General features: G+C 40.2%; 2 protein-coding genes across 3 annotated transcripts in view; one reads left to right on the top strand and one right to left on the bottom strand.

Annotated features, from left to right (window-relative positions):
- The window catches only part of GFM1 (G elongation factor mitochondrial 1), a 48281-nt gene extending 42254 nt beyond the window's left edge, over positions 1-6027 (top strand). For both annotated transcript variants that reach the window (XM_038415351.2, XM_043491832.1), the window contains one exon: positions 881-6027. In XM_038415351.2, the coding sequence (XP_038271279.1) occupies positions 881-1012 (132 nt within the window). In that variant the 3' untranslated portion in view covers positions 1013-6027. The remainder of the gene's footprint in view (positions 1-880) is intronic.
- Positions 4591-19555, bottom strand: RARRES1 (retinoic acid receptor responder 1). The gene is made up of 6 exons (XM_038415352.2): positions 18960-19555; positions 10449-10511; positions 9421-9595; positions 8543-8679; positions 5283-5345; positions 4591-5197 (listed from the first exon to the last, which is right to left on the bottom strand). Exons 1-6 carry the CDS (start codon positions 19194-19196, stop codon positions 5033-5035), a joined length of 840 nt encoding a protein of 279 aa, XP_038271280.1. The 5' UTR covers positions 19197-19555; the 3' UTR covers positions 4591-5032.
- Positions 19556-19571: the final 16 nt, after the last annotated feature.

Raw genomic sequence — 19571 nt, 5'->3', positions numbered from 1 at the left:
CATTGTCTACGTAGCTGAAGTCATTGCCCCCAGCAAGTGTTGCTGTATAAATGCATGTTTGGTGGGAAACAGGAAGATATGTTAAACAGGAGGACACCTCCATATTCTACAGTCAGTAAAATGTGTTTATAGATGGGTGGGCTTTCACTTATGTCTTCTACAAAAGACAAATAATAAATATTGATACACTGAAAGTGAGAATCTAAATATGGATACCTCCTAAATATTTGCTATGTCATTGCAGACTAATGATTTTCACATGCTTTGGAAAAAAAAGTCTTCCCTAATCTTAAGTGAATTTAACACTCTTCTTAGTATCTGTCAGAATGGAAAAGCTTGGGCATAGAAGCTACTTTCCAAGTCCAATATGTGTTGCCCATCTTGAATTTCTGTGCAGGTAATGCAGATCTTTGAAAGCAGCACTTCAGCAAGCAAGATCTCCATGTTTAACAATATGACTTTTTAAGACTGTATGTTGACTTAATTACTAGAGTTAGTCTTCCCAAGTGAGATTTTCTGTACATAAATCAATCACAAATAGCATCTCAACATTCTGTTACATGCAGGTACTTCTACCTGTGAGGTGTTGAGTGGGTCATTATTAACACCAGCATCATTCTTTTCCAAAAAAAAAAGGAAACAAAATTATAACCCAGTGATGGTCAGTCGGTTGTTATAAAACTATTTGTCTCGGCTCCTTTCCAAGAAAAATATATGTGAAATAAATCTGAACTTACATTACAGAACGCTTCATTGTGTGGCTCTTCATGCTTTACTGGCAGTTATTACTGCATACTGCTTTGCAGAACACTGCAATCTAACTGTCATGTATGTGTGTGTTTACAGTGTCCCTAACTTTGATTTTTTTTCCCCCCTTCAGGGAAAGGGTGAATATACAATGGAATACAGTAGATACCAGCCATGTTTACCTAGTATTCAAGAAGACCTAATTCACAAATACCTAGAAGCAACAGGACAACTTCCCGTGAAAAAGGGCAAGGCCAAGAGCTGACTTGCCTCCTCCTGAGTGTTAATTAGCAGCTTTTCACAATTTTCCGACAAACTCTTTCTCCTGCGAAGCTCTGTAACCTCAGTGACTCAACACCTCCAGGGTGAATAGATGAATTCAGACTGTATCAGGACCTAAACTTTATTAAAAGCTCCTTCCTTTACGATACATTCAGAAGTTGCCTGGCGATCACGGCTGAAATGGTCACATACAGATTTCATTCATTTGCAAAAAAAAAAAAAAAAAAAAAATCTGTTTAATTATAATAATAATTTGTCTTTTGAATTTTTTGTTTTAAAGCGCTTGTATTAAAATGACACGGTAATTATTTTATTTTGTTACTTGGGAAAATATGACACTGTGACTATTGTGCCACAATGTTGAATCTTCTAGGGTCCCAATTCAGAGGACTAAGTTTACACAGCTTGATGGGCATCAGGTGGATGAATTCTTATCCAGTAGAATGAAAATGTGTCCTGGAAGGCTGTTCCCAAACAGATCCCTTTGCTTCTGTAAGTCACTCATTAGCAATATATGATTTCAGGGAGTGAACGTGGATATTTATTTTATTCTGATTCCAAAACAAAATTCTAAGATCTTCCAAAGTCATAAATAATCTGCCAGCCAAATTTATCTGTCAATGCAATTTGCTGCTCACCAGCGCTGCTCAGGACAGAGGAGCCCACTATAGCAAATTTGAAAAAAATTGCCTGGGATTTAGGATTATACCAGCCTTAAATAGAATTAAAGTGAATATCCTTCATAAACTGTAATGTTTTATGGATTTAATTACTATTTCATTTGCTTGCCTATCATCAGGTTCTCTGCCTTTCCAATGGGATCTTTTTGTGACTGAAAAACAAACAGGCAAAAACAAAGAAAGAAGCTGTGCTAATTCTTCCTCAAATCTCATATTCAAGAAGGTAGTTTTATCTACCATTGAAATTGGCATCAACAGTGATCCTCAGAATCATTTAATTGGTTCCCATCAGGTGGTTGCACGGAGTAAAAGCCAGGCTATTATAATTGGGCAGGCTATTGTTCATGTGCTTTAATTAGAGTTTTTATTACCTAACCAAAAGAATAACTTTGATTTTCTCAAAAAGAAAAGGAGTACTTGTGGCACCTTAGAGACTAACAAATCTATTTAAGCATAAGCTTTCGTGAGCTACAGCTCACTTCATCATAGCTCACGAAAGCTTATGCTCAAATAAATTTGTTAGTCTCTAAGGTGCCACAAGTACTCCTTTTCTTTTTGCGGATACAGACTAACACGGCTGCTACTCTGAAACCTTTGATTTTCACATGCACATTTGTTCATCCCTGACCACTGCAACTCCTGTTATGCTTACAATATTCTCTGCAGATTTTCAGTTAACAGGCTATGGGGTGGGGATGGGGTGTGAAGCTCAAAAGCAAGAAAGCTTTTTGGGACAACGTTCCTGGCACCTTGTTCTGGTTATCCAGACACAGAACAGAACTGTAGTGACGTGCTTTCCATTAGCATTCACAAAAAGATAGCGAAGATGGTTATTTTTAAATAAGTATTTTAAACAAATACAATTTCAAGGATTTGCCAGGTGCACATAGACACAAAACAGATGCATCTACCTCCATGCACACTAAACCTCATAGGATCAAATCCTGCTTGTCTAGCTCCTGTATGCAGCTATTCTCAGCTGGAGTACTCTTGTGAACAAGATCAACTGGATTTGGCCTTTAAAGGTGCCCCACACTTTGCTTATTCCTTTTTAATCAAGTAAAATAAATGTTCTTCCTTTGCCACAAACAGATAAACCCCCTCATAAAAGTAATAAGGATATATTTGAGAAAGTAAAAAAAAATAGGTAATTGTCACTTATTTTCCATATATTTGTGGCCCTCATTTTGTCCTCTTATCAGAGAATCACTTTTTTTTTTTTTAAACAAATAGCTTACATAGACCCAGATTTATCAATGTAAAGGTCACAAGAGTTTCCTGAATTTAGGTCAAAAATCCCTCTGCAGGAATACAGTGTTATGTAGTTATTGAAGGGACTGACAAAAGCTGGTAGGTCAATACAAGTGGCCTTAGAATAAGGCTCAAAGAGAATTTAGGCCCTAATTCTGATCTCGCACTAGTGTTAATTGGAGAAACTCCATGTTAGTGGAATTACACCAATATAAACCTACGTGAGTGAACAAGAATCAGACCCTATAGATTTCTTGGTGGTCTGGTGGGGAAAGGATGGTGTCTTGCGCAAGTTTTGTTGGATCTGTAACATGGTAACACACCCTGTATAAGGAGTTTAGGTAACAGTCCAGACCGCTCCATTGTTTTCTGTTTGAGTAGTAACCATTAGTTTGTTCAGGAATTTTGAGGGGTCACTTCTATCTTTGTATCTGTCACCAATCTCAATTTTTATGGAAAAAAAGGCAGTGCTCTTACACTTTCAGTAAATGAATAGTCCATTGCATCAGGTGGGTGAATTTCAGCTGTTTATGGGTTTGTGAGGCAGCTGTCCTCTCAGGGAGAAAGAACAGGAAGGACCAAAACGTTCTAACAAAGTGGCAAAGCTTTGAAAATAAATACTGTGTTGAATCTGGGCTTACTGATTAAAATACTGTTATATAAATTACCCCCCCTCTCCGTACAGACTGAGCTTGATGACTCTCATTAAAACATTTGACTGGGAGAATTTAGCTGAGAATTTAGACCACAGTATTTCACCTATTGCAAGGAATTCCTTTAACTTGTTATAAGTAAAAATGCTGTTTTCTTTGGTATTAAGACAATCCCAGATAGATTGGCATAGATTTAAGAGTGGGAGGTGAGGACACCCTACTTGCCCTAAACCTAGAACACATGGCTTAGGGCAAGGAATTTTGAGTGAAAAACTATGAATGTTCTTACAAAAGGACTTTAATATGTTTGGGATGGGGCAAAAAGGCAGCAGTAGAAAAGACAGTCTGAGAGTACTAGCTGGGTAACTTGAAAACAGCTGTTTGCTGGAGCCCTGCTGTAGGGATACAGCTGTACAAAGCTTTTTCTGTTCTATCCATCTTTGTTCAAGGTAATAACAGGAACTCTGTGCATATTGTAAACAAAAATAGATTAGGAATGACCATCCTGGGCCTTTGTCCTCATTTTTCTTCTGAAAAATTTGTACTTCTCCAAGCAAATTGTTCCAGGCTGTCTGCACGCTGAGGAAGATGACACAACATCAATTTTTGCTCTGTCCATATTTTTACAGTTGCCTTCATAACCATGAGGGCTAGAAACTTTTTTTTTTTAAATGAAAGCTTAGATAATGGAGCACAATTTTGTGTCAAGGAGTAGCTTGTGCACTAAAAATGTTGAGGTCATAGAACAGTGGAATACACCAGGTTCTTCTTCTTGGCTTATGTTTAGTTTAGTTTGTGATAGAGAATGTTTTCTCTGCCTTGCCTGTTGCTCTTTCCAGAAGTGCTGCCTAGGCTGGTCTGCAGCCTGTAATGGCCATGGATTTGGAACCAATGCCCACAATGGAGATTGCTTGGAGTTGCTGAGGATAAGGAATGAATCAGCAGTGTCATGCAAAAATAAAACACAACTTCCTCACAATGTAATGGTATTTATTTTACTGTAGATATAAGTTAAAAGCTAACATCATTTCTGTTCAAAAATTTTAAAAATTAGTAGACAAATATTTTTCTTATGGAGATGGAAAATTAACACTTTTCTCAAGACTTTCATCCAAATATATTAACTTTGTTCACATTCTGAGTTACAACTAAGTAACTTAGTGAAATAAAATCAGCGGTGTGTGTGTATATATTTATTTCATAAGAACATTTTTAGGTAGATAGACAGATATAATGTGTGATTTCTTTCATTTAAAAAATTCTACAGAGATTTATTTTTGGTGAAGGTTGACTAGTTAAAAGGCTTTGAATTCATTGCAATACAGTTTGTGTAGAAGAGTTATCACAATACCAATTGGAACTATTAATGCAAGTTTTTTTCCATTTCAAATCTTTATATAAAAGCCAACATTAATGTTTTTAAATATTTGCTTCTTTCTCATTGAAAATTCCATTAGTAGACCCAGATTCTGTTCCAGACCCTTCTCCAGATTCTGACCATTGATTCTCTGACAAGCAGAAGTACTTCACTTTCAGGGGATGACCAGGAGTCCAAATGACACGGAGGTGGCATGAAATCATTTCCTGGAGAGCAGACAAAACCAAGGTTATCTCTACATTGTCTTTTTTGTTGATGAAAAGAGATTTCAGACAATATGTGTTTTTGTACCTGTGTTGGAATTTCATGTAGTACAACCGAGTAGTCAAAGTCAATCGAATCATCTTTAGTTATCTGGATGCACACAAAAGACAACGAAAGAGGTCAACCAAAATTAGACTAATGTTCAGAAGCAATTCTTCCTGGCTCCATTAGTAAGGCCAGTTAGATATTTAATACATGCTGTAGCTTTTTGATTCATTGTGTGGGCTTTTCACACAGCTATGGATGGACTCTCCTTCATCCCAAGCTCTGAACTAAGGAACACGCCCAACAGGATCTGTGTGTTTTCCCATCACTCCTGTGCCCCTTCCTTTTCCCCCTCCTAGACCAGCATATAACACACACCTAACCAAAAGCATAGCCCTCCTTGAGAGTTTCAGCCTTGCCCTTTCTTCCTCTCATATAGTAGGGGATATCCTACTGTCCTCTCCCTTGAGCCCCAGACTCTTCACCTTCCCAAAGCAGTGGGGCTGCACCATCCCTGAAATCTATACAGCTCAAAGATCCATTGTTCTTGAGTTATCTCTAGGAAGGTTTTTCTTTACTAGCAAATGAGGTCATGATGAAATACGACATTGAGAGTTGTGGTAAAAACATGATGTAAAACGCAACTCTTTGTTTACCCATGAATAGTTGACATGATGCTAAACGTGACTTGTGATAAGATCATAATGGCCATACTAGGTCAGAGCAATAGTCCATCTAGTCCATTATCCTGACAGTGGCCAATGCCTGGTGCTTCAGAGGGAATGAACAGAACAGGCAAATATCGAGTGATCCATCCCCTGTTATCCACTCGCAGCTTCTGAGAGTCAGAGGCTAGGTACACCCAGAGTGAGGGGTTGCATCCCTGATCATCTTGGCTAATAGCTATTGATGGACCTATCCTCCATGAACTTATTTAATTCTTTTTTGAACACCATTATAGTTTTGGCCTTCACTACATCCACTGGCAATGAGTTCCACAGGTTGACTGTGTTGTGTAAGTAAATACTTCCTTTGGTTTGTTTTAAACCTACTGCCTATTAATTTAATTGGGTGGCCCCTGGTTCTTGTGTTATGTGAAGGAGTAAATAACACTTCCTTATTCACTTTAGCTAATCCATTCATGATTTTATAGACCTGTCATATCCCCCTTAATTGTCTCTTTTCCAAGTTGACTAGATCAGTATTTTTAATCTTTTGTCATACAGAAGCTGTTCCATACACTTAATAATTTTTGTTGCTCTTCTCTGTATCTTTTCCAATTCTAATATATCTCTTTTGAGATGGGGCAACCAGAATTGTATGCAGTATTCAAGGCATACCATGGATTTATATAGTGGCATTATGATATTTTCTTTGTCATTATCTGTCCTTTTCCTAATGGTTCCAAACATTCTGTTAGCTTTTTTGACTGCTGCTGCACGTTCAGCTGATGTTTTCAGAGAACTATCCACAACTCCAAGATCTATTTCTTGAGTGGCAAAAGCTAATTTAGATCCCATCTTGTGAGATCCTCTTGTAACTCTTCACAGTCTGCTCTGGACTTAACTATCATGAGTAATTTTGTATGTTCTGCAAATTTTGCCAGCTTACTGTTTACCCCTTTTTCCACATCAGTTACGAATATGTTGAATAGCACTGGGCCCAGTACAGATCCCTGGGGGACAGTACTATTTACCTCTCTCCATTCTGAAAACTGAACATTTATTCCTACCCTTTGTTTCCTGTCTTTTAATCAGTTAACAGTCCATGAGAGGACCTTTCCTCTTATCCCGTGACTGCTTACCTTGCTTAAGAGCCTTTAGTGAGGGATGGTGTCAAAGGCTTTGTGAAAGTCCAAGTACACTGTATCCACTGGGTCACTCTTGTCCACATGTTTATTGACCCTCTCAAAGACTCCAAATAGATTGGTGAGGCATGATTTCCCTTTACCAAAGCTGTGTTGACTTCTCCCCAATAAATGTGTCTGATAATTCTGTTCTTTACTATCATATCAACCAATTTGCCTGGTACTGGAGTTAGGCTTACTGTTCTGTAATTGCCAGGATTGCCTCTGGAGCTGCAGGCACCAAGTACCACCTGTTGAAATGGCTAAATGTGGCCATGGATGCTGAAGGGTATGTCTTCACTGGAGAGTTAACTTGCTGCTAACTCCCTTCCACCCCACATAAAAACCCTCTCACCGAAGTGTGGTGGTGTGTTTTCAGCCTGAGCTAGCTGTCCTTGCTGGGGCTGTCGGTTAAAGCTCAGATGCTGCTTTCACTTGAGCTGGTAACCTCACTTTGAAATGATGACATCAGCTAAATCACTCCAATGCGGTCCTCCAGTGTGCTCCCACAATTTCTCCCATGTAACCAGAAGGAATGACAGTTTCTCTCACAATTCACTGGGAAAGAACCACAGCAGCTCATCTTACTTCAGCACAAAGAACCATTGGATGTGCCCCAAGAACTCCTAGTGATATACATGGCGGAGTGCAGCACCAGTGAGGACACAGTAACTTGGATAAAAAGAAAAGGAGTACTTGTTGCACCTTAGAGACTAACAAATTTAATATGGCTTTGCAGTTTGGCTGATCACAACTGGGCTAGGTGAACCCAAGATGCTCAGAGCTGGATGCTGCTCACCTGAGTTAACTTGGCAATAAAGACTTACTCCAGGTTCAAGAATTCTACCTCATCAACCACTGGAGGGTGCCACTGAAAAAAGGATCTTTCATCTTCCCATAGTTTGGGAAGCCTTCCCATAGCCTTTTCTTCTGAAAATCTGACCCTTAACACCCAGGACCAAAAACTAAACACATTGTGCATATTGATCATAGAAATTAGAAATGGAAAAAAACTATTAGATCACAGATTTCATACCCTCCAGATACAAGATATAGTCCCCTAAGAGAGGGCAGGTCAAATATTCAACTGGCATTATACTTAAGATTAGCTAAAAGGCCAAAAGACAACTGGAATGAGTTAGTATAAAGTCAGCATATTACAGTAACACGGGGTCAAATCCTCTCATGTTTAGTCTTACGGAAATCAATGGAGGTATTTGCATAAGTAAGGCAAGCAGGATTTGGCTCACACTTTGTACTAACATTTTTTGCATAAATTCTTGGACAAAATAAGTCATTTTTGATTGAAATACTTTCACTTTGGATACTGAGATCTTGTATGAATCTGATATTTGATAGTGATTATGAGCTGCTGATTGTTGGTTTATTATGTATTGCTTATTGTGAGATGATGTGTTTAACCTTGTAATGCAGATTTAATTTCAGCTTCACTTACCCACTGCTTCACATTCTTGACTTGTGCCATGAAATAGCCTAAGTTCTCTGTTGACTTTTCCCACATTAGGTAGCTGCTGCCAGCAACTGCCAAAGCCCACGCTGGCTCCAAGGCTGGTTCAATATTTCCATAGCTGTCTGAGAGGAGAAGTAAAAGACAGTGATGTAAAAATAATTCTGCTTTTACATCAGACACACCCAAAACCACTTTTGCACTGACATTGGATTATTCCCAGGAAGTAACTGTTTCCTCGAAATCTGTTTTGCAATATTGAATGGGGAGGGTAATGAACTGATAATAAGCTTATTGTAGTTATAGAAATACAAAAGCATGGGCTGACCCTGGTGGAGTTGAGTTTGGCAAGCAACATTATCCACTGGGTCCCCACAGCGAAGAGTGAAATGGGAAACCCAATCTCCATGATGACAGTTAGGATGAGCCTATCCAGAGTGGGTGAATGACTGAGACACATTATCACTCTATTTCCAGTATACAAATATTCTACTAGTCTGTCCCCTATGTGCCTCCTCTCAGTTGAGGGAACACCAGTGGCCTAAGAGATACTTGTTAATACTCTGACTTCCCTAAAAGCAGCTAAAGAGTGGGTCTTTCATTGCAGAATTTTGCGCAGAATTATTGTTGTCTAATCATACAGATATCTCTAGTCCATCAAGTTGTCTTCATCCTGCAAAGCCCCAGCAAATTTTTTCAGAAATCTTCTGGAATGTTAGCCCCTTTTTAAAATCTCTTTGTTTTAAAGCTGCTATTGTCAAAATAAATATCTTTAAAAGAAGTTTGTGCATATTTGCTTGATTTTTGTAGTGGTTACAAAAACTGTTTAGCACAAAATTTAAAATAATGACTGAAAGGGAATGTACCAGGAATATCATTTCCAATGATTGGTTTGGTTTGTTGCCGCATTTTTTTGTAAAAGCTGTAGTCATCTTCTCGGGTTTGCTTCTGATCTTTGGTATATGTGCAGTTTATATTAACGGCAGGTCGAGGTTTCCTCTTCAGGTAGAACACTGTAGCAAGGCAAGTCCCAACGTTTTGCTAAAAACATAAATATCAAAGCTGTTATCTTTCACTCCATGTCTTTATGTGCATGCATCATGTTTTAAAAACAAAACAAAAAAACTCCATTGTGTTAATCTCTGAGGCAAAGTATATACAGTAGGCATGTTATGTGAAACTATATAGGATTTGTATAGGGTTAGGAGGATTGGGGCAAAACGCTTATGATTTATCAGTTTTTGCTTTTGCATCTCTTGAAGTAAACAGTGTTCAGAAAAAATACAATAAGACCTGTCCTGAGCAACAGACAAAAATTAGTTGCTTAACAGAGCTGGTCTTCTAGTACAGGGGAGCAGAGCTGTCCACGGTACACTTGGGGATACTTTGGGATAGTCTCTCTCAGAACAGGAGATTAACTGATAAGAGAGCTCTTTTGGACAGGTTTTCCCTGTATCATAAATATGGACTTTATTCAGAGAAGAGCCAGGGATTCATTTTAAAAATCATTCTGTATGTTGTAGATCTGCCTGTAATGGAATCCCAGATGCATATGGTGAAATCAGTAATGATAAATCCGCAGTAGAGTGTAAGTGCAGTGAGGGTTATAATTTCAACAAGTTCATCAAGTAAGTATTCAGATTTTGGAGCGTGGACACCACAGGAAGTACATTTGGATAATGAGGGCCATACTGTGCCATTGATTCTGAGATCAATAGGAAGTTTGACTTAAAAGCTTGATGGGACAATTAGCTCCTCGTCTGGATTATCCTCAGGCATTGAGCAAAATAAACCCTATGAAGGAGCCACTCACAAAAGCATTGAAATGAGCTGTGTTTTTAGGGGTAAGTATTGTACTTTGTGTAGGAAGGACCATCTTACATTACAAACTTACACTGCTTTTGTAGTCTTCTGTAGTGAACTGCAGGTAGTACTTATGTCCAATTCCTGGGATAGTCTAGAAGTGAGAGAAACAAGATCTTTATAAAAGGGGAAGTTCAGATTGTATTTTAGCACATATTGTTCTGGTTGCATAGGTAGGTCATCATTAAAATATTTACTGATTTATTGCTAAATACAGTATTCAGGTGATAGCACGGAAACCCACGCTGTGGATTACCCTTGTATCCAGTGTGGGCACTACAGTATGATGTTATGGACAAGACAGCAATGCATTATTAGAGGTGGTGTCTGGGGTCACTTTTGCCTTGCTTTGGCTATCCAATCTGAAATTAAAGATTGCATGGTACTACTTGAAATGATGAAGGGATAACCTGAGTGTCCTAATGACTATTTCTGCTCTTATTAAAACCACTTTTATAATGTCCATGCTATGAATAAGCACACAGGACTTGATCCAGCTCCGAGTAATGGAAATGGAAAGATTCACATTGACTTCAATAGTAGCAGCAGCTGATCCATAAATGGCTGTTTTATTTGCTTACACAATAACTACTCTACTACGCCTAACTCTTTAAGAGGTTTAGATATAAAGCATTACAGTGAAAGGCACCGTCTACATTACTAACACCAATGCCCAGAAAGGTTTCAGAGTAGCAGCCGTGTTAGTCTGTATTCGCAAAAAGAAAAGGAGTACTTGTGGCACCTTAGAGACTAACAAATTTATTAGAGCATAAGCTTTCGTGAGCTACAGCTCACTTCATCGGATGCATTTGGTGGAAAAAACAGAGGAGAGATTTATATACACACACACAGAGAACATGAAACAATGGGTTTATCATACACACTGTAAGGAGAGTGATCACTTAAGATAAGCCATCACCAGCAGCAGGGGGGGGAAAGGAGGAAAACCTTTCATGGTGACAAGCAAGGTAGGCTAATGCCCAGAAACTGTTCATAAGATACATTTTTTTTTTTAAACATGAAGCTTGAACTAGCTTGGCTTTACCACCAATTGAAAGGGGTGTAATTTGGTGCATATATTTTTAGAAAGATGTTTGATTCTCCCTCCATGCTTCAGAAATTTAGTTATGCCCCATTTCTACTCGAAGCAAAACTGTGCCAACTGAGCCAGCTTTAAAAATCAGGATAGTGTAAAACTAAATTCTGCTGTTCTTTCTCCATTCAATTTGTTCAATCTATCAAAAATAAAACTTAATAGTACACCACTTCTACTATGAAAATAGGTTCTATTTTAGTTGCAGCTATGAGCAATGGAAACCAGATGCAGTCAGGGGAGCACAAATATGTATATGCATTTGTTACAGAACAATACAAATTGCTACTAAGGACCCTATCTGGCCCAAAGACATCTATGCAGCTTCAAGTCTGCAAAGGCCCTGCCAGTCTGCAAATGTTTCTGCTAACCTACAGTCATTGACTCTGCTGCTTATTCTGAAGGGCCATGGAAACCAATTTCAATTTTGTGTCTGCCTTTGTCTGTTCTGTTCCCAGGTCACAGTCATACATGGTTGCTGCATTTCCAATGACCTAGAAACCAGGTGAGTTCTTCCTTGGCTGACTTTCAGATGGATCTCTATCAGGAAGAAGTGATGATCAGGGCCCACTGGACAGACGAGTCTTCCCTCCTCATTATACTGAATGCCGAATTAGTGTGAGTCCACTCTGAATTATAATAAATTATTACTGATGATGCTGTTATCACAGAGTAGCAAAGTAGAGTGTGCAAAGACTACTTCCTTCACTTTATCAGAAATAATATTCTCTAAAAATGTAACCCAGACTTCCATTTGATTATGGTTTTTCATGTGATAGATAAGTAAAAAAGGAGATGTTTGACAAAGAAAACAGCACAAACCTTCCAAAACAACTGTTAGATATGGACATAAGGCTGATTCACGTTGAAAGTGCATACAGCCTAAGAGCTGTCTTTGCAACAGTCCTGCAAAGACTTGTGTATGTGCTTAACTTTATGCACCCACCAGTAGTCTCATTGACTTCAATCAGGTTCTGCTCACGGTGCATAAGATTAAGCACATGTATAAGTCTTTGCAGGATCTGGGCCTTAGAGAGGTGCTGAAGAAACATGCAAGTATGTTCACGAATCATTCTGCCTGGCTGTTTGTAGTCTCCAAAATTAATTCAGACTGTGTATCATGTAGCTTATGTATTTTACTGAAAAGTTAGAAAAAACAAAACATTGGTCTGAAGATGGTATAGGAGTACAATACTGGGCACAGCATTCCATCCCAAAATTTGGATCTTAGATTAAGGAATGTTCTAAAGCCAGGGTAGTACAGATTAAGATAGTTTAGATTCAAAAGAATGAAACTCACATCTTCAGATCAGTGCTGGAAAGACAAGGTGGAATTTTTAAACATAGGCTACAGGGGTTCCCTTAATTACATACAGCTTAGTTGTCTGTCATGTTGCACACTGATTTACAAGTGAAGACTGAGTCTGTCATGCCTGAAGATGCTAGCAGGTAAGAGACCCTCACATCTCATCAGAAGTTTCAGTTGCTAAAAGCTATGACTGAAACAAAAAAGATTCAATTCTTGCTGAGTGGAAATAACCAATGGTACCACAGTTAGCACACAGGTTCAGGAGACTTTTGAAAACTGGAAAATTTGAACACAGAGGTGCTGGAACAATTTGTAAAGTGGGGGTGCTGAAAGCCAATGAACCAAACTGTTAACCCTGTATATGATGGAAATCACTTCAAGCCAGGGGGCGCTGCAGCACCCCTACTTCCATCACCTATGTTTGAGCCTGCACATTTGAAATGTGGCATTTTTCAGATCTGCAAATCTTGTCACTGTGGTTTAACATTGCAGTCCTTCATGATGATGATTGCTGACTGAAATGGTTCAGTAAGATTCCTCAGTGGATCTTTACAGAAACACTTCAACTAACAAGCTCTAATTCTGATGTGGTCTGCTTAACCACAGAATATCCTGGGACAAAGTGCACTCAAGTTGCACAGAAACAAATATTTTAGGGTCAGATTCTGAAAAAACACTATCATGAATAGTCCCATTGTACCACTCAAAGTAGTAAGTACTAAGCCTGGTAATAAGTATTTGCAGGATCTGCTCCTTCCTTTGCTAGTTAATCACTTATCCTCCCACCAACTTTTGTATTTTTCATTTTTTGCAAGCAGGGAGTTTGAATGGTTTGGGAGCTAGTGAACATATACAGGTAAAGGGTGTTTACAAATGAATTATCTATTGAAGTCTTGTTTGTAAATTAATATTTTGCATCAGTTGGCATGTTTGCACATTTTTCTTTGATAATATCAATTATAAGAAAATCAAACCAAATGAATCTATTTGGATGTTGTCATACAGATTTTCACTTAAGGGGTTGTCTATATTGCAGTGCCTAATTATTTTATTTGAGTGTGCTAGTTGTTTACCAGATGTGTGTGTTTAAATGTAAAGGTAATTACTGTATGATAGCAAAAATTACTACAATTAGTTAATCTTACATTTGTTTTGCATGTGATACTCTCCAAGTGAACAGCGAAAAGAATTCTGGTTGTTTGTACCATGTTAGAGGTTAGAACCTTGAGCAGATGTGCACATATTTTACTTATCCAAACTTGGCTCTCCTTACACACACAGACGCATACTTTTTTTTTCCTCCAGGCAGCTATTACTATCAAATGTTTGTAAAATTTTACTAGGAGAGCAAAGCTGTGGGCCTGGCACCTGCCCTATGTATATACACTTGGTTATATACTTCAGATAAGAGGTGACAGTGGATTAGCCACTTACACAACTTTAAAATAGCTTGTATCTTTACAAATAGGAGAGTTTGGCCTCAGATCACTTTGGGGAGGGCAGGGAGACTGAATGTGGACCCTCATAATCTGCTTTTCTTTTCTTTTTCCTTCCACTTTGAGCCCTAGCTAACAATGTGTTGTCCTTTTGATCTACTCAACCATCAAGTCAAAATGACAAAGGCTATTAAATGAACAGGCATTCTTAATATAGTAACAAAGTAGCTGCCTGGAGTTTTATGAGCGACTTAAAAGGTGTTATAAGTGTTTGTGGCATAGAAACCAAGACCCAGTATTGTGAGGGATTGAGCACCCTGTTGGAGGCACTCAGTACTAAGGAGAGATGGACCCTATGTCAGCTTGCAATTTAGCCTTAAAGGGACACAGGGAATTATTTTCATATATTGCATAGCAGAAAAAATATTTTAGGGTCCTGTGTTAACACAGATAACATGAAATAATTACCACCAAGGGGATTATAATACTTTTCAAATAGAAGAAATGTGGGTTTTAGACTGTCATTGACAGTGAGTGGGGGGGACTTCTGAACCCTCGGGGAGCCTCGTTAAAAGTCACTGCAGCCTTGCAGAGATGCAGCAGTCTGCCTGCATGCTTTGAGGGTTAAAATACTTGCAGTAGCCACTATATAGTTAATCCAAAACTTCCCTATCAGAAATGTCCTAAGTCATATAATAAGTGCTGTGTTTTTCCTTCTATGATGCTTATCCTTAATGGTGGCCTCATCCCTTTCTGTCTCTTGAGAAACATTTTCATTTTATTATTATTACTGAGATAACTTTAAGTATGACAATCAAATTTCATGACAAAAACTGCAGTAGTTTCATTTTACTTGTTTAAAATAAATATTAATGAAAGAAATAAAATCTATCATAATTTTGTATATATCTGTTATCATGTAAATATAGAATTATATGCTTCTTGAAATGGATGTAATCTCTTTATTTGTAACTACACCATCTGGTACATGGGTATTTAGAAAATGTTCAAGGGTGAGCTACAAAGCTAAAGTACAAATTGACTTAAGTAGAGAAAGATGTGTTGAAAGATTTCCCTATCAACACAACGGGGGCAGCATCTGGCACAGAAATAAGTTTTTATTTTAACTAGCCTTTTTAAAATTTTTACTTTCCTGCCTTCTAGGAAAAGATTTTCACTGTCTTCACTTTCACTCTCACTTCCAGGTTAGCTGATGATATCCCAGAATGCATTATTACATGACCCCAAGTCCATGGGTCAAAATGAGACCGCCAGTATATAGGACATCAAACAATGTATGCTGGGTTATTGTCAGCCAACCAGGAAGTCTCTGGAGGATTTCAGAAGAGGAAAGAAAATAGTTTAACTGTTTAAGTTGACATTTCTCTGCTGAATGTCTGGGCTGAAAGATACCTAGCTTATGGTTGGGATAAACTTTATCCAACTTCCATGATAGATTTTCAGTTCTCAGTATACTAGAAAAACTGCTTTAGAAAGGTTCTAGACAGGACTGCCAAGTATCATGCACCTTGTGTGACACACGTATACCTACCAGCCCTGTCATTATCCCTGCAAACTAACTGAGATGTCAAGTGTTCTGCTGGGCTGTGGGGATAGCCAGCAACTGTTACTCCTGGCTCTGTCATGCTGCTCCCACGGCTGACTCCCAGCTGGGAAGGAGCAGCCAGCAATAATGGCAGCAGCAGCTGTGGGAACAGAAGGTGAGAGGGACATAATACTGGCCCCAGGTTTCCCCCAATCTTTGCACTGTCTTCAGTGGGTTCTGGCCCAGACTTAATTAAAACAAAGTATCAGTCATACACAATGATCATCATTCTTATAATTGTAAGAAAATTAAAAAATACTTGTTCTTCTTGGGCCAGGAAATGTATGTTTCTTTGTAGCCCCTAAAGAGTTAACTTTTCTTCTGTTGTCTTTCATTTAGAGTAAAGATTTCTAACACAGGAAATTATACTGTTCAGCATCATGATACATTTCTGAAGAGACAGCTCAACCCTTAGAACTATATGCTCTAATAATGCATGACACTGGAATTTGAGCAAGTGCTGCTGCTTGGTCAAAAGATTAGGAAGTTTTACCTTTATTGTCAGTTTCCCTTTTCCCATTCAAATACACTTTCTAAAATTATGGGGCGGGGCTGGAATCTAATCATAGGTTTTATAAAACTTTTTTCTACTATATTTTGGACATAAACTACTTAAGTGTTTGTTTAAGCCAGGAGCACAAAATGAAATAGAGATAAGATTTCAAGGTTTTTAAGTAGGAAATCAATTATTTCATAACATACACTTAGTGTATCCATATGAAATTCTGTTACAAATATTGCTATCGAAAGAAGCAGGAAGGTCATTTAACTAAGTGTATTAGAATGGAGATTATTTAGCCCTGTTTACATGTCTCCTTATTAATTTGCTTTTCTCTGGCCAGGTGGGCTAGAGCGATTCTCTGTAAAATCTACTCAAAGCTGCTCCTGAGTGTCAGTTTTTTGGGTATTGCTTCAGTGTTGTTCCTGATATGGTGGGTTGTGAGTGCAGAATTTTAAACCTGAAGTGATTCAGGCTGTGGCCAGCCTCGAGGAAGGAAAAAATGACCCACCGAAGAGACTGAAACATACCTGTGTTTTCAAAGCACTGGTTTCTCTCAACATAGTGGCCTCAGACCAAACTTTGTCAATTTCAAAACCTTGTTTTTGACAGAGTCCCAGAGCTGGATCCTTTAACCTGTCCGCATGCTCTCTTAGGCCTGTCTGTTTTATGATTGGCAACTAGGAAACACCATCAAGAGGTAAAAATGTAAGGCACATAGGACAGTTAGTGTTTTGAGCTATATGATAGCTTGAGGATTGTCCCAGCCTATTTACAGAGTCTTGAAAGCTGCCAAGAAACAGCACCAATTTAATTTCAGATGATCTAAAATCCTACCACATCTCCACCCCTTGACTTTAGATTTCTTTCAAGGCACAAACGTGTTACACTGAAGAGTCACTCTGCTTGTCTTCCACTAGCTTTAAGCATAGGACTTTCGTTGTGTGCAAAATGTCATTTTATGTATGTTCCAGAAGAGGCTGACACCAAGGTAATATCTTTTTAACATAAATAGAGAAATAAGAGCTAAGGCTGGAAGCACTGACCTAGATTTCTTGTTTAGCCCATAACATGCTAGAATGTAAAAGCACATCCAGGGGCTATGCCTGTTTCTATCAGACACCATTGATTTCAGTACGATTAATAGCCATAGGGCAATAGGTGTTCTCCTTTGCTGTACCTTTTATTCTCTTACAGGACACTGAAATTGTTCATTTAATCCAAAATGTAATCTAAACTGTACAAGTTTAAGGAAGTAGATGATTTTTCTCTCTTGCAGTCATAGCAAAAGATACTATTATAATCACATATACACTGTAAACCCTTTCTGCCAGTGAAGTTACTCATTTAGCAGCCTTAGTATTCTATGTTTGCAAGATGAAGATTGAAACAACAAAAGAGGCCATTGTACTTTTCAGCAGAAAATTCTTTGGAAACATAAGTTTGGAAGCAGTTTAGGTATTTTTTTGTTCAAAATTAAGTGTTAGCATAAAAATTAGCATGAGGTCTGCTAAATCTGAAGAGAATTCAGTTGCTGTGACCAATAGACTATTTCACAAGGGACCAGGGCATTTTAAGAGCTGTTTTAATGTTAATGAAGTGTGTAGTAGACTGCCTGCCTTTGTTCTTCTGGGCTGGCTTGGGTCGCAGAGAATTGATGAATAGTTGAACTCTGTATGTACTGGCTATTGAAGTGCTTCTAGACATATTCAGGGACTAGCACTGACCATTTGGGAAATGGCTGCTATTCTAGCAGCTCGCTCAGGAGCCCGTGGCCAGGAATGTAATTCGTAATTTATTAGAAGATTTGCTGCTTGGGAGTACCAGTGGGCACATTTGAGGGGGGAATATTGGTCCCTCTCACAACCCTTCTTTCACCTTTCCTTTGGAAATGGTTCCTCCAGCCTCCCTTTGCTTGTCTCTTTTACACCTTCCAGCCCCTGACACACAAGAATACTAAATCCAAGTCTTTCTCCATCGTCTCCCTATGAAAACGGCTGAGGTGTCAGGGTCTGAAATGTGTGCAATGTGCTATTTGCAGGTGGGCTCACTGTATTACTCTTCGCTGTGTGCATTATCCCAGTACCACACACTCGGTGCAATGCCTTTTTCTCTGTGCATTATCCAGGGAACAAGTGGGCTAGGGGCATTGCTTTTTGCTCTCTGTGTTGCCCTGAGCACCAGCGGACTCTGTGTCATACCCTTTGCTCTGTGTGTTACCAGGGAACAAGTGGGCTCCAGGGTCGGGCATTGCCCTTTGCTCTGTGCATTGCCCAGGCACCAGCAGGCTCCAGGCACTGCCCTTTGCTGGGGGTGGTATTCGGGCTCGGTGCAGTACCTAGGCACTGCCTGGCTCGGGGCTCTGCCCTTTGCTCGGTGCGGTACCTGGATATTCCCCGGCTCCGGGCTCTGCCCTGTGCTCGGTGCGGTACCCAGGCATTCCCCGGCTTGGGGCGCAGCACTTTGTTCCTGCAGTACCAGGCACCAGCGGGCTCTGGAGTTGCCCTTTGCTCGGTGCGGTACCCAGGGAACAAGAGGACTCGGGGCGGCACCCGACACTCCCCGCCTCGGCGCGCCGCGCTGCCCGGCTGTCCCTTACCTTGAGCGTGGCTTTCCGGACCCGTCCCAGCGCCCGCAGCGCGCTGGGCGACCCCAGGCGGTAGTTGAGGTAGTGCAGCGCCACCCGGGCCGCCTGCCCGGCCAGGCGGTTGGAGGCTTGCAGCTCTCCGTCTGCCCGGGGCGGCGAGGGGCCCTCAGCCCACGCCAGAGGCAGCAGGAGCAGGAGCGGGAGCGGGAGCGGGAGCGGGCCGAGCCGGGCTGCGCTTCGCCGCTGCATGCTCAGCGATGCCGGGCGCTCGAGGTGCTGCGCGTCCAGAGGCTGCTCCGCACTGAGCCCGCAAGCGCCTGCACAAACAGCGAGGGTAGGGCCGGCTCCCCGCCCCTTCTGCCCCGGCTGTCAGTGCCGGGAAGCGCTCGAGCACCACCAAGGAGGCTCCGTCCAGTCTCCGGTGGCGACTTCTCGCCTTCCCCTTTTCCCGCCCCCGGCCTCCCTCCCCTTTCCTTCCCTCCTGCCCGAGCTCCTTCCTGGCGTCCTCCCGCCTGTCTCCTTGCCCCCAGAACCTTTCTCCTTCCACCCTTCCCCTCTTTCTTGCCTCTTCTCCTCCAACCCTCCTCCTGTTCTCTCGTTCTTCCCCCTTTCCTTCCTCTGCTC

This window comes from Dermochelys coriacea, chromosome 9, assembly GCF_009764565.3.
Source record: "Dermochelys coriacea isolate rDerCor1 chromosome 9, rDerCor1.pri.v4, whole genome shotgun sequence".
Lineage (NCBI taxonomy): Eukaryota > Metazoa > Chordata > Testudines > Dermochelyidae > Dermochelys > Dermochelys coriacea.
This window is presented reverse-complemented; position numbering and strand designations above follow the sequence as displayed.